This window comes from Rattus norvegicus, chromosome 7 (assembly GCF_021556685.1).
Source record: "Rattus norvegicus strain SHRSP/BbbUtx chromosome 7, alternate assembly SHRSP_T2T, whole genome shotgun sequence".
In the NCBI taxonomy this organism is placed as follows: domain Eukaryota; kingdom Metazoa; phylum Chordata; class Mammalia; order Rodentia; family Muridae; genus Rattus; species Rattus norvegicus.
Genome location: NC_141540.1, coordinates 107,146,946 through 107,162,655, shown reverse-complemented (window position 1 = coordinate 107,162,655; position 15,710 = coordinate 107,146,946). Strand labels below are relative to the sequence as shown.

The following is a 15,710-nucleotide window of genomic DNA, read 5'->3' as shown; positions in this document are numbered from 1 at the left end:
GTAACTCATACTACCCAGTAAATTTATTTTTAAAAAAATAAATGTATATGTATGTTTTTATTACAGACAAATATTCATAAACATTCATGTACACATGTGTACATAAGAGAGATGGAGGAGAGAGTTAAAAGTGTCAACAGCAGGTACCAATGAATAAAGGACAACTTCTTATGCCTTGTTTTCTTCAAACACACTTTGACAAATGCACACCACAAGCCAAGTAGCGCATGTGAGAACACCTTGCATCTTGGTGCACTGGCTTTCATGCAGTGACTTGAGAACTGAAATCACACACCTATTGTCTGGATGACAGCGTTCTGCACAATCTTCTCATCGTTGTCTTTGGAGCTTAGGGAGACGCTGCCTACAGAGCCCTTCTGGGAGTCACTGGCTTCCAGTTCCACGCTGAGCCGCAGGTGCTTCAACAGGGTGTTGAAGACTTCTAACACAGTTGGACCTGTGACACATCGTCTTTGTGAGTCCATGTACCCAAGAGTGACTGTCAAACTTCACAGAAGACTTTACAGTTACTTTCTTTTTCTGTCAACAGTACTAATAATTTATGAGATATCACGTTCATTTTTCTGAAGTTGTCTAAATAACAAAGTCTCACAGTCACACTACAAACAAGTTCTTGGCATCTGTGAGGAACTAGCTGCTCCTCACGAATTCACACCTATGCCTACAGAAATACGTATACACAAAGGACTATCCAAGTCATTCTACTGATCTAACTTTATCTACATAAAATGTTTACTAAAACAACATGTAATTTGACTGAGGGCTAAATTCATAAAGAACTGTAACAATTTTTTTATTTATTCTGAGATTAAAAACAGAAGAATTTCCAATTATAAGAAACTCTGCCAAGCTAGTGAACTGATTTTTCTTTGCTTTTTTTCCCTCAATCATATTACATGTTAAAGGTTCCATAGCTGTTATGCACACACAATTACAAACTTATCCAGAAATGAAGCCATTGTTAAATACTGCCCCGTAATCATAGATCTTAGTTTACTACACCTAACATACAGTGGGCATCAGTAAACATGATGATTCAATATGTCACCTGTGCTCCATTTCATATGCCAAACTAATCTGCCAATTAATATCTTTCCTATACATACACATACACACACACACACAACATATACATATATATGTATATATACTATATATATATATATATATATATATATATATATATAGAGAGAGAGAGAGAGAGAGAGAGAGAGAGAGAGAGAGACAGGGTATTACTATGGAACTCTCTGTATGGAACAGGCTAGCCTTGAATTCACAGAAATCAACCTGTTCTGTCTCCCAAGTGCTATGATTAAGCATGTACACCACTAGACTCAGCTATCTTCACCTTTATAAGATAAACAATGAGAAGTACACATCCCAAAATGTTTACTCTTATTTAGCATTGAATATCAGAATACCCAATAAACAAGGATTCCACTTCAATTTTAAACAGTAAAACAATAGCCAGGTTCTCCCTGACTTCCGTACTTTTATCACACTCCCTCATTTCCCTAGTCACATATGCAAGACACATCAAGATCTTTGACTAGGTTACCCTACAACTGGCCAGCTTCCTAGGCATGCTGAGCAAGGTCAAGCTCTTGTCCTCACTCCTGAAACAATGACGGCACTTCTCTTCAGCCAACCCTCCACTTTGCAGCACACCTGTAGTCAGTCTTTAAAGCTCTCCTGAACTGCAGAATGACTTGCTTGCACTGTAACTTCTTGTTTCTCCCACACATTCCAGATAAATGGACCACAGAATATTCTGATTTTGCTAATATACATTCCTCAAGTTTTCTGACCCCTGGTTATCTCAGGCCCATGTGATCAAAGTCTCTTTATAGTATAGAATTAGAATTGTCTAAGTAAACTACACATGGAAGAAGGCCTTCATGTATATGTTTGTGTATGTGTTAGTAACAGCTATATGTGCATAGTTTAGAGACAGGATTCACATACAAACAACCAAATTATCAATGTCTCCTATGCTCCTCAGCACAACACTGTGAGGTTGTACTGTTGCTGCACTAAAACAACTTTTCGGTCTCAGTAGGCTCCAACACTGAAGCAGTTCAGATTTTGGACTTTTGGACTAGGAACTTTGAACCTAAATTAGGTTTGGCAGTGCATGCCTAAAATCCCAGCTACTCAGGAAGTTAAGGTAGGGAGGGTTCATGCGTAAGGCCCACACAGTCATCACAGTGAGTGCTAGCCTAGAATGTTTACTAAGATGTCATTTCAAAATAACAACTACAAAGAGCTCGAATGTATGTCAGGAGTAGAACACTTGTCTAGGATGTGCAAGGCCCTGGGTTGAATACTTAGTAATATTGAGAGAGAGAGATAGAGAGAGAGAGACAGAGAGAGAGAGAGAGAGAGAGAGAGAGAGAGAGAGAGAGTGAGTGTGTGTGAGTTGACTTGCATCACTTTGTAAGTCTGTATTTATACAATGCTCAGTATACAAATCATATCCTAAAGCCTTTATTAAAAGAAATACAAGAAAATGACTGAGGGGAGAAAAAAACGGAAAGACTGATCACACGTGCACTCAAATCATAGGACATGTGAAAATATGTGGAGCGATCTGATTTTAAAGGTTACTTTGTATACAAATACTGGGGAGACTATATTATCACTTATTCATTTTGTGTTTTATTGATACTCACCTATAGAACCTTTAGCAGCAATGGCGACAGCCTCTAACAGAACCTGAATGATACCTGCTCGAACCCGTGGAGAATCCTTCTTACGAGCATCAAGGTGTCCAAGAATTTCCTGGATCACATGGTGAGAATACTGGGCCTAAAGGAAGCAAACAGCATAAACATGTGTGAGCAAGTAAATGCACATGGTATATCCTTAAGAATGAAAAGGCAAAATATGGTACTTCACCATGCCTTATAAAGAACTGGTATTTATAACATGTGACTGCCCAAAACCAATTCTTCAAAGAATAAACAGTGATATTGTAAACTAATTTATGACATCCTGAATAAAAACAGGAAATTACCAAATGCTGTATTTAACTCAGTGGTGGTGGGGTGGGCGCTAAAGAGATGGCTCAGGTATTAAGATCACTCACTATTCTGGAGGACTCTGGCTTTAGTTCCCAGCATACACTTGCTAGCTCACAAGTGATTTCAACTCTAGTTCCAAAGGATCTGATTGCTACCTCTGGATTCTGTAGACACTGGGCATGCATGAGGTGTACATACATGCATGCGAAACACTCACATGAATAAAATAGAAATAATCTTAAAAACGAGAGAGGGAAGGGAGAGAGAGAGAGGCAGAGAGAGAGAGAGAGAGAGAGAGAGAGAGAGAGAGAACCTACTTTGACAAGTATAAGATGAGAGCTGAGTCTTGAGTTGTCCTGATTTCTACATGCATGTCATAGCACACATGTGCACACAACCAACACTCAAAGACACATACATAATAAGTATATTAGAAGCAAAGATGACCAAAACTATAGGTAACTAAATATTAAGCACTGGTACCCAAAAGATTTATGAGAAATTTTAATCTTTTTATACTTTTAGCGACTTTCATAAACAATACCGAATATACTCCTGTAATTTGATAATAGGACAAAAAATGAAAAATCAATTATAAAAGTTATAATACTTCTCTATCACCAATAGATAAATTCTACTATGACCACCTTAGCATTCTCTAGTCAAAGCCTGTATAATCACAAGCCAGTGTCAAAAGGAAAATACTATCAGAGTGTAACTGACAAAACTTAAAGCAGAGGATTCTCTAATGACTTTGATATGTAACGTAAAAAAATATTAGGACCTAAAACAAACATGCAAATGAGCTAACAGTATACCTAGGAAAGAAAGCATTTAACACTAGTTAATTTGTTTTCTTTGTCTTCCTTCCTTCCTCTGTTTGTTTGTTTGTTTGTTTTTGAGACATGTTTTTCCTCTGTAGTCCTTGCTGTTATAAAGTTTGCTGTGTAGACTGAGCTGGCACCAAATTCAGAGATCGAACTACTTCTGCCTCCCATGTAATAAAACATGTGCATCTCCATTCCTGATTGAACTCTTTTACATGAAGACTCTTCTTTTTCTTTTCCAAAATCTGTACTGTGTGTGTGTGTGTGTGCACGCATACGTAAGTCTCAGGTATACTTTTTTAGGTATGACATCCACCCTGTCTTTTTCAACAGTCACACTGCCCCGGAACTCAGTGATTCAGCTAGGACGGCCTCTCCTATGCCCTGACCATAAACTTGTGCTACGATGCTTGACTTTTTACAGGTTCGAAGGCTCAAACTCAGGTGTTCACATTTACATGTAAGAACTTTACCAACAGAGCTCTCCCTCCTGAGCTCAAAACCTATCCGTACCCCCTGCTCATGAGTGAGTCCACTTGTTTGCACTGTAATAGAACAAAGAGAACAAAGTGACACTATCCTCAAATCTCAGTCTCTGCCTTCCTTCAACAGACGCGCATTCCTGTTCCCAAGGTTTCCTTTCTCATGTCTGCAGTGGGTGACTTTATATTAAGAATATCTATGTATATACATATGCAATGCAATTTTTTTATCAGCCATTAAGAATGAGGTTATTTTGTTTGAAGGAAAATAGAGTCTGCAACTGGATGTACCTAATTATACTAAGTGAATTAATTAACTGTGAGTCCTAGATTGTATATGCACATTTATACATTATATATACAGAAGAGAAAATGAAGCAAACTGTCTAGGTGAAATAAGAGGACTAACTAGAGGGGCAAAGAGAAGTAGAATGATAAGGAAAGGAAACTGACTAATGTATGTAATACTGCATAAAATACTCAAGCTGTATAATAATAAAATTATAGAGAAAAATTAAAAAGAAGGGGCTGGTGAGCTGACTCAGTGGTTAAGAGAACTGTGTGCTCTTTTAGAGTTTCTGAGTTCAACTCCCAGCAACCACATGGTGGCTCATGACCATCTATAAAGGGATCTTATGCCATCTTCTGGCAGGTAAGTGTACATGGAAACAGAGCGTTCATTCAGTATAATAAAAATTAAAAAGAAGCTATAATGCTCAAAAGCAGAAAATTCTGTCCATGTGTACTGATGCCACTGGCATCTCTAGACATTTCTGACATTCCATCCTCACACTGATACTTCGTTAATAGCCTCAAATAAGAACCCAGTCAATGTTTACTTAGGTTTATTTAGAGCTCTGTTTAAACTGAGGAGACACACACACACACACACACACACACACACACACACACACACACCATTACCATCACCACCACCACCAACAACAACCTGAAATTGAGCTTTTTGCCTGGGAAACTGCATGCTCCTTCATGAACCTGATGTAGCTAGGTCTGCCTTGCTGTAGCTATCTAATGTACTGTCTGACCAGGGCACTTCTGTAATTGAAGATAAGGATGTTCTTAGTAACTATCTATGTTAAGGCTATCAGACCCAAACTAGCACCTGTACTCATTTTACTTACAAGAGATTTGCTTAAAATAGTAGAGTAAAAAAATTCAAAATTGAAGAAATGAAATCACATCTCTCAATTAAGAGTTAATCAAATTTTTCCATATTCTGACAAGAAAAAAAGCCCCAAAGTGGTCCTTTGTGGAGGACAATGCACAGAAAATTCTATAAAGACTAGAAGTTATAACACATTAAACCAATACCAATTCACCTGTGTAACAGAGACACAAAACACATGATTTAAATAGCTGTACAATTAAAAGTGGCCCAATAACATTATCTAATCCTATTAGATATTTTTCGTCTTGGTAATAAGACAACAAGCAGTAAATGAGGAGAAAAAAAAATATATATATAGATGTATGCACGCCTGTGCCAGGTGTGATAGTGTAGGCTTTTAATCCCAGCATTCAAGAGGCAGAGGCGAGCAGTTCAGTTCTCTTTGAGCTCAAGGCCAGCATGATCTACACTACAAGTTCTGAGACAGCCAGAGCTACAAAGTGAGACTATCTCAAAAAACAAAAACCCAACAAAACGCAAACAATGCTTTGAGTGTTGGTTTTCCACCTGTTTGATGCTATGCTCATCCATCAAAATGATCATTACTTATATAATAAACATACAGTTGATTAAACCTTACCTGAATAGAATACATTATAATCTTAAAGCAGTGAACTGCAAACTCATTAGGATCCCACAGCTTGTGATGATCTAAATGCCTGAAAATAACAATTAAAAATTAAGAACTTGATTTTAATTACACCTTACTTTAAAACCTTCGACAAAAGCCAGGCATGGTGACACACACTTTTAATCCCCACACTCAGAAGACAGAGGCAGGTGGATCTCTATGTTCAAGGCCAGCTTGGTCAACAGTACAGAGAGAGTTCCAGGACAGTCAGGGCTACACAGAGAAATACTGTCTCAAAAAACAAACAAACAAACAAACAAACAAACAAACAAACAAACAAGGGTCTACTTTCAGAACTGCCGACCTTAGCAGTAATAACAGTAACAAATATTAGACTATATAAATGAAGTAGTTAGAAAGAAAACTATTCCTTAAGAGACACATGTCCAACACTAGTGAAGTCATGAGTTCCATATGTATAAAGTTACAGGTAAGTTTAGGAAGCACTTGTGAAAGGCAGGCTGTGAGATCAGACTACAAAGTTCTTTCCCCTGCTCAGAATCCTAGAAGACAGGATCCTCCACATAGACAAGCAAATGTAGAAGAAATTAAACAAACCTAAACAAAAAGCAGAGGTATCATCTGTAGAAAGAGACTGTCAAAGTGCTGCTTGTCTTACCCTGGGCTCTGAATCAGGGAGCTATAAGAAGCACATCTTTCCAGAAATGTCAAAGAAACAGAATCAAATAATCCAGAAGAATTTCAGAAGTGAAAGTGGACTGTTTTTAAATTCAGTGTAGAATGACAGGCTCATGTCCAGAGAGCACTTATCCATATCTAGCTAGCTGGATTCTATTATTTGGCCTAATATTTTGATGTAAATCAAAATAATTTGCCTTACCATATTTAACACAATTTGATTACTTTTTAGTAGTATTTCTATAAAGCTACTGTGATAGGGAAGAGGAAAGAGCACAAGTTGTTTTGAAGAGTTGATGATACTCTTGATTTTTAATAGTTTTGTAACTTAATAATTCTTGTATTTAAAGGTTAGCTTTGAACCCTGAAGAAAAAATGCCTGCCCCCCAAATAAGAATTCTAAATGTTGTATGAAAATATTGTGTATACTCTTCTCCACTATAGCCAGAGGGTAAAGAGGAGATGGTGATGAATTATAACAAAGGATAGATCAGCATGAAAACCACCCAGTAAGTACATAGGATATTAAGAGTACACTGAATTATGCTATGACGGAATTAGGAACACAAGACTTGAAAGCCCTGCCTGCAGGACACTGATTATGCAGAGGAACATACTGCATAAGAGCCTAGAGGAAACCAAATAAGGGTCAGTGGTCTTCAATATTCTACCTTGATAAGACTCTGAGTAAAATAGGAGAATTGTTCAGAAAAGTGAACAGACTCTTAAGCTCCCAGTAAAGGCAAAAAGAAAAGTTGAAGGACAAGCTTTAGCTCTATAGGAGGGTGCTAGGTTCAATTCCTAGAACTGGAAGAAGAAACAAAAGGGCAGGAAGGAGGAAGAGCAGCAGTGTGCATTACACAGTGGAGACACGGTCTAATTTCTCACTGCACATATGTATTTCAGGGAATGTAAGGAGATATGCATGCTAAGTGATATAATACATGGTATTCACACTTACAGGAGAAAAACCAAACACATAATGAATGTCCAATGCTACCTTTATGGACAACTAGAAAAATGGCAATTACTCACGCAAAAACTGGCCTAACGGCATTATTCATATTCCCAAAAGTTGCTCTGCCCAGCAATTCTCTGAAACAGCTCTCTGCCAGCACTGCAGGGTTCTCTTCTTTGTCAGCTGCAGAGGGGGAAGAAGGTGGGCCTAGGCGACTGAAAAAGAAATTAAAAATGCCAATACAAAAAAATTCTATTTTAGTTCTAAAGGGTAAACAGAATACACTTTACTTCTCTGAAATGTTAAAAACATTTTCTGTTTTATTCCCAAGTAATATTAAAGTTTAATATTAAGTTCATATTCATGAACTTAGTATCCTCAGAGCTAAGCATATAATCTTTCCAATAGGTAGTAACTTGTTTCTAACAGACTGTCCTTTATGCCAGTAAAACACTCAGAGGCTGGGTGTAGTGACATTTACCTTTAACCCCAGCTGGAAGATCTGTGTGAGTTCAGGGGCAGCTTGGTCTACATAAGCAATGTCAGGCCAGCCAGAGCTGCACAGTGAGACCCTGTCTCAAAAACAAAGCAGGAGAATGGAACAGCTCCGATTTGCTCACTTTCATAAACGGTCTCAACATTCATACCAGTACAGGTCTGAGTCAGTACAGGCCCAGAGAAAGCATCTGTAGCCATCCCCTATGTAACTACAACTGGGGGCAAATAAAAACAGCTGAAAATATATCCAGAGAGAATCAGAATTAAAAATGAAAAAGTTTAAACTAATAAGAATAGTTGCATATAGAGACATTTTCAGTAGCAAGTATGTTTTGTCCATATCTTGAAACAACATTTTATGCTTTTTTTGCAACACACTTATATGTTGCACTGGGATTACACCAGAAAGATACAATTTATGATCTGGCATCCACAGTGTCTGTTTCATTTTTCCTTTCCTTTTATTGAAGGTTTTTCCCTCTCACACAGTATACCCTGGTTATGTCTCCCCTCTCTGTACTCCTTCCAACTCCTCCCTACCTCCCCTCCCATCCGGACACACCCCCTTTCTGTCTGTCTCTCATTAGAAAATGAACAGGCTTTTAAGGAAGAATAACAAATACAACATACTAAAACAAAATCTAACACACTGAGATTGGGCAAAAGAAACGAAAAAAGAAAAAGGGATAAGAAACATGCTCATCTGCAAACTCAGTAATCTCATAAAAACACTAAACTGGAAGCCATAAGCAAAGGACCTATAGGGTAAAAAGAGAGAAGAATATACATATAATACATACATATATTATAATAAACTATGCAAAAAGGGAAGAACTGTGACAAAGGCATTATAAGACAAGACACCCCCAAAGATGCCACTGAATTCACTTTCTATTGGCCACACACTGCTGGCCATGGGCCTGCTCTTTTAGAGTAGTTTGTGTCCCCAGTGTACTTCCTCTAACTTACTGATGATAACATCAGGTCTCATTGGAAAACAGGTCCCTGATTAGCTAGAGATCTTTATATGGTAAATATTTCAGATAGGAAAATCTTAAGCCTTAGCTACAGCACTAAAAATAAGAAAAATACAGAAGGTTCTAGAAGATATCACACTTTTAGGAGGATTACAAAGCTAGAGATAGTCACATCCGGGGCTTACAAATCAATGCTTCCTGCAGTTGGCATTAACCAGAATACATATTATCCCATCTGTGTTAGCACAGAATTATCAACTGCACCACACTTTCCGAATCCATTTTAATGCTGTGTATAGAATCATGAAAGTTATAAGCAAATTTGTTATTTGTAACTATGATAAAAATCCTTTTAAAATCTATTCTAGACTCTTCCTCTTCAAAGAGCAGGAACCAGGGTGAACCATAAGCAAAACTGGACACTTCTGTTTTAGCTGCTGAGACACATTCTTCCTGCATAAGTAACAACGTGTGGGAGACTGCATGCTTCTGGCACTTAAGAAGGTGGATAACATTCAAAATGCCAAGTGCACCTGAGCACTTTGGGGGTAAGAAGAAATCCAACATATACCCAAAGCTAGTATCATTCCAAATATGTTAGAGATGTTAATTAAAAACCAACCATGTCTGATTGTTAGTTAAAAAAAAAATAAGTGTTTTGCTCTGCCACTGTGACAGAAGTTCTCACAAGAGGTAAATGGGGTCAAACATAGAGACCCACAGCTGGACAATGTGCAGAGTAAGAGATCTTGGAACACTTAGTCCTAAATGGGATCTCATCATCAAAATCCTCTCAGGGATCAGAGAGTTGAGTGGGGGAGGGAACACAAGGCACCATCACTAACCCACAAGCCATCTCTCCAAGTGTCAACTGCTTAGGAAAGAACAATTAGTTTTCTCCAATGGAGTCTCACTGAGTACAAAAACAGTACTTAAGGAGAGGCCCCGTGACCAGCAGGAGAGAGCCAACACAAAATAACCTCCTGGGGATTTTTGAGATGTTTTTGTCTCATAATGCTTTGTTTGAGTATTTTTTTAATTACAGGTCTTTGTTTATGTATTATGGTGTTTGTGTCTCTGTATGCATATGTGTTTCTTATGCTCTTTTTCTGTTTCTTTTCTTTTGCCTGTTTGTTAGAGTTAGAGAGAGAGAGAGAGAGAGAGAGAGAGAGAGAGAGAGAAGAGAGAGAGAGAGCTCACACATAGAGTCATATGAATGGGGAGGTGGGAAAGAAATAACGAGATTAAATTGTGATCCAAATATATTGTATAAATTTACTTTTAATAAAAAAGAAAATGCATGAATAGTCATTATTATTTTATTTTGATTAGTTTTAACTCCCCATGATAAAGCAGAGTAGATCTTTAAGGAAGAATAGAAGTTCAACTATAATTTCTGTTTCTCATGGTTATAACTTTTAGTACTAAAAACTAAAATAGTAATTTATATGTCCAGTATATATTTATACAAACACACACACACACACACACACACACACACACACACACACACACTCACACACACACACATACAGTTTTCATTTAAAAAAATTATTATTACATTTATTGATGCAGTGTGCTTGTGTTTTGTGTTTATATACATGGTATAGCACAGGTGAGGAAGTCAGAAGACAGGTTATAGGAGTCATTTTTTTTTTCTTTCAACATGTGTAACCCAGGGATTGAACTTGGATCATGGCAAGCACCTTCACCCTGTGAGCTATCTCATCAGCCCAAATTTAAATGTATTCTAATAGAGAATAAAGTCATTACTATGTAAATAAGCACCTGTGATTAACAACTCTAATAAATTTCTAGAAAGATACATACATTTAAACACACTTAACTTTATGAGACTACCGCATATACAATCATAGAAACCAAATATTCTTATCCTAGCAAGCACATACAATACAGCCTATAGTATCTTTTGAAAAGAGATTTTTATTTTTAATGTCATGTAAATGTCTGTGTGCATGTGTGTGTATGTGTATGTGAATGCAGGTGTCCATGGAGAGCAATGGATCCACCAGGAGCTGCAGTTAAGACAACCTTAAGCTGCCCAAATTAGATGACTAGAACAGAACTGTGGTCCTTTGCAAGAACAGTATGCCTTCTTAAATGCTGACCCTTTTCAGCAGTCCCAACTTTAGTATCTTTATACAATACCTGTCAACTTCTTCTATCTTCTGCATGTTAAACAAAAGGGATGGAACAATCTTATCCATATGCTGTGGTTCCCAAATGGTAGCCCGAAGTTCATCATTAACTGTTTTGCGAACCACACCTTGAATACCTCTTATTCCAGCAATGCGAATCCTATAAGGACGGGGAAAGATCCATGAAAACAGGTTATTGAAACAAGTCTGTTTATCTACCTAAGAGACATATGTTGATATGGCTCTTTCAACCACAAAATGTTTTAAAATTTATACATAATATAGGTATGAAATTGAAATTTCAAAAATATAACGTGGTTAGATATATTAAAAAGATATATTATAAAGTAAAGCTTAAAGGCTGTAATCTACAAAAAAGATTAGTAAATCTAATATCTGTTAATAAAAAGCAGCAAAAGCATAGCTTCTTCTAACATAAGCTACTGTGAAGTCTCCGAGCCGAGTGAGGAGTTCCTAGGTCCTGGTGGCACTGTGCTTCTGCATACCCTACCCACTGTTCCCCAGGAACCCCTCACCTCTTAGAAAGAGAGCTGTTTCATTAAACAGTTGTCTACATGAACACAGCACTGTAGTTTATCAGTGTTGCCCTAATGTCCTATCACAACTCAGAAGCCCCAGTTTCCTCACAGTCTTGATTCTCCTTGGGGAAGAAAAAAGAAAACTGTAGGTTCAAAACCGAGAAGTGACTAAATGTGCACAAATTGCAGATGGACACCATCTCCAGAGAAGTTAGCCTGCCAGTCCATTTCTCTTACAAGGTACTTCTGCTCAAATTACCTCCTTCTGTCCTCTTCTCTCCTTTCCTTTCAACCACTTTATTAACAATTGGAATTCTGTTCTGCTCACCCAACACTGTCTTAACATGTTTAAAGAATACAAAATGTGGAGAAGGAAATGGTAGTGTTTTACAAACCCATGAGGATATAGTAAGGCATTCAAGAGCAACAGATAGGGAAAATGGGGATGGCAGAAATAAGACACCACCAGGAAGTGAAATTAAGAAATTAAGACAAATTCTGCCTATTTCTAAGTTCTGTCTATACAGGCTTCCTGATCACAAGAGGGCAAATCTAATAAGCACTACCAAGGGTGACTGCTCTACATAGCTGATGCTATTCCCTGGGGAGAAAGACAAGCACAAAGTTATATAAAGGACTAAGTGGAGCAGGAGATGGTGCAACCTGTTGTAGGGTAGAGGGTGCATGCTGGTGACCATTATGAGTCATGTCAGTTAATCCAGCTCTAACACCTTCCCTGAAAAGTACATTCTAGTCTTGGTCTCCAAGACAATTTAGTTTCCACATGATAAACTTGACCACTTGTATCATATCAGCTTAAGGGTGCTGTGAACAGTTGAGTGATAAGCTGAACAAGAACTTCCTCACAGTAAACAGCCAACAAGCATTAGCTATTTGAGTGTCAGTCACTATAATGATGAGGACTTCCCTTATAGCTGGAAGTTCTTAGAGAAATGAGACTATAATGTATAAATTTACAAGTATTTCTCTATAACTATTTCTCTAAAGACCTACAAGAAAATCTTAATACAGTACAAACCCTTTGGTGTCTTTCCTGCAAGATATGCTAGGGCAATGGTGGCACAAAGCAAGTAGGAGTAATGAACTAATAAACTAATTTGACTTAAGGTCCACTCCATAAGATGGAACCCATACCCAGCACTGCTTGAGTGACCGAGAACCTAAGACTAGATACCTCAGGCACCTAAGACAAAACTAAATAATACTGGTCTAAAAAAAGAAAAACAAATGTAGTGACAAAATGATTCCCAATGCTATTCTGCTATATTCACAGATCAGTGCCTCATACAGTCATCATCAGAGTAGCTTCCTCATAAAGATGAGAACAAATATACAGACCCACAGTCAGACATTATAGAAAGAGTGAAAGTCCTTAGAATAGCCTTAAATGTGATATCTCCATCAAACCTCCCCTCAAAGTCAGAAAACCCTTGAGAAGAAGTAAGAAGAGTATAAGAGCTGGAGGGGTGGAGGACACCAAGAAAACAAGTCCCTCTTAATCAACTGAGCACAGCTCATATCAATGCAAGAGACTCAAGCAGCAAGCGTGGGGCCTGCATGTGTCTGCACCAGGTCCTATGCCTACATATTATGGCCTCCAGTTTAGTGTTTTTATGGGATTCCTGAGTGTGGAAATGAGTGGGTCTCTGATACTTGTGCCATCTCTTGGGCTCTTTTCCTTCTGTTGATTTGTCTATACAACTTCAACATGTTCCTTTTTGTTTTATTTTATATTTTAATTCATTTTTTAAATGGGGGTATTCTTATCTGTGACTCACAGCATTGGGGATATGAAGCCTGGGGAGGCTGCCTCCTATAGCCAGGCAGAAAATCCTGGTGGAGTGATAGAGACATCAACTCATCCACAAAACTTATCCTGTGTACAAGAAATGCAGGGATTGGAGATCTAGCAGAGACTGAGGGAACAGTACAACTTGAGACTCATCCCACTGGCAAGTACCAATCTCTGATGATTAATGATACTCTGTTTTGCTTATAGACAGGAGTCTAACATGGCTGTCCTCTGAGAGGCTGGATCCACAAACTGACTCAGAAAGATTCAGACACCAACAGCCAAACAGAGGATGGAGCTTGGGAACTCTTATGGAAGAATAGGATTGCAGCCCCTAAGGGGTCAGGAACTCAACGGGAAGACCAATAGAGTCAACTAACCTGGACCCTTGGGGCTCTCAGAAACTGATCCATCAACCAAAGAATATACATGAACTGGGCCTAGGCCTCCCCACACATATGTAACAGATGTGCAGTTTGGTCTTCATGTGGGTCCTAAACAACTGGAGTGGGAGCTATTCCAAAATCGGTTGCTTGCATATGGGATACATTGTTCTAGCTGGGCTGCCTTGTCTGTCCTCAGTGAGAGAGGAGGCACCTAGTCTCACAGAGACGTGAAGTGGAGACCACCAAGGGGATCCTCTATTTGATCAGAGAAGAAGAGAAGAAGGAGGGGGAGGAGGAAGGATTATGGGAGGGGGCAGTGAGCAGAATATAAAGTGAATAAGTAAAAAATAAACGAACAAAAATGAATAGATGGATGGAGAGATGGATGGATTAAAAACCTAGCAACTAGGGTAAGGTTAACAACTGAATTGTTACTTATACCTACTAGGGATAACTGAGAAAATAAGTTTCCTCCAATAGAGTGTGACAATGTGTATATCAGCCCCTCCAGGACTGGAGTAGATGAACTCCATATAATGGACTCCACAGTATGAGTGTTGTGCATGCGCACAAATGTCTATGTGCAAGAGATGCTACACACATTTGTTCACAGTTGGTGAATTGTTGTTTTATTTTGTTTCGTGGTTTGGTTTAGGAGCATGTTTTTGTATTTGATTTTTAATTGTTTTTGAGAAAGAAACTAAAGTTGAGTGGGTAGGGAGGAGAAGAAGATAATAACTTCTAGACTCATCTACTGTCCAAATCTGAAGGTTCTATATGACTTAAGTTTTACTAAAATGTAAAAGGATAAAAAACAAGAATCTAAGTTGGAACCTGAAAAGAAACATACATAAACTGAGGAAACTGAATTGACTTTTACTCAAGGAACAGTAGAAAAAAATTACAACTTGTATCTTCAAGCACTTTAATTTACTCATTGTTTTAACAGTGATTCAAATGAAACTTGGCAAGTTTCTTGAAACTTCAGAAACTTAGAATATGTGCTAATATATGACCCCCAACTAGTCAGCCATAATAAATAGACATACAACATTAAATGGACCCAATGGGTTGTATTTATACATTTATACACACACACACACAAACACACACATACATACATGCATGCAGTTCCACACAAATATAAAATAATCATAATTAAAGAAAAAGATGATGAATTTGATAGAAGATAGAAAAGGCTGGAGGTAAGAGTGGGAGAGGAAATTGTGCAAATATAGTACACATATATAAAAATTTTAATTAATTTAATAACATTTTATGTACTTAATTTTTTATACTGATACTAAAATACTTAATTTTTTATACTGATACTAAATTTAGATATAAATAGTATGTCCAAAAGACAAGGTTTTCCACCAGGGGGCGATAAATAGTTAAATATAAGATAATTTCATGTTTAAATTATTCAAACACATTTTCTTAGGAAATAAAATTTTGGTAGTGATGAGGTGGCCAGGAGCGTTTAAGTCATTACAATATTCTTCTATCTAAGGCATCACATAGTGATAAGTGGCTTGGATTGAATGAGGAGAAATTATAGTCAGGGA

General features: G+C 37.7%; 1 protein-coding gene across 1 annotated transcript in view; it reads right to left on the bottom strand.

Moving 5' to 3' along the window:
* Positions 1 to 15,710, bottom strand: part of Efr3a (EFR3 homolog A) — an 80,690-nt gene that overhangs the window by 24,589 nt on the left and 40,391 nt on the right. Inside the window, exons 6-10 of the mRNA NM_001130564.1 lie at positions 11,415 to 11,564; positions 7,848 to 7,985; positions 6,123 to 6,201; positions 2,694 to 2,829; positions 296 to 457 (exon numbers count right to left, since the gene is read on the bottom strand). Of these exons, the coding sequence (NP_001124036.1) occupies positions 296 to 457; positions 2,694 to 2,829; positions 6,123 to 6,201; positions 7,848 to 7,985; positions 11,415 to 11,564 (665 nt within the window). The remainder of the gene's footprint in view (positions 1 to 295; positions 458 to 2,693; positions 2,830 to 6,122; positions 6,202 to 7,847; positions 7,986 to 11,414; positions 11,565 to 15,710) is intronic.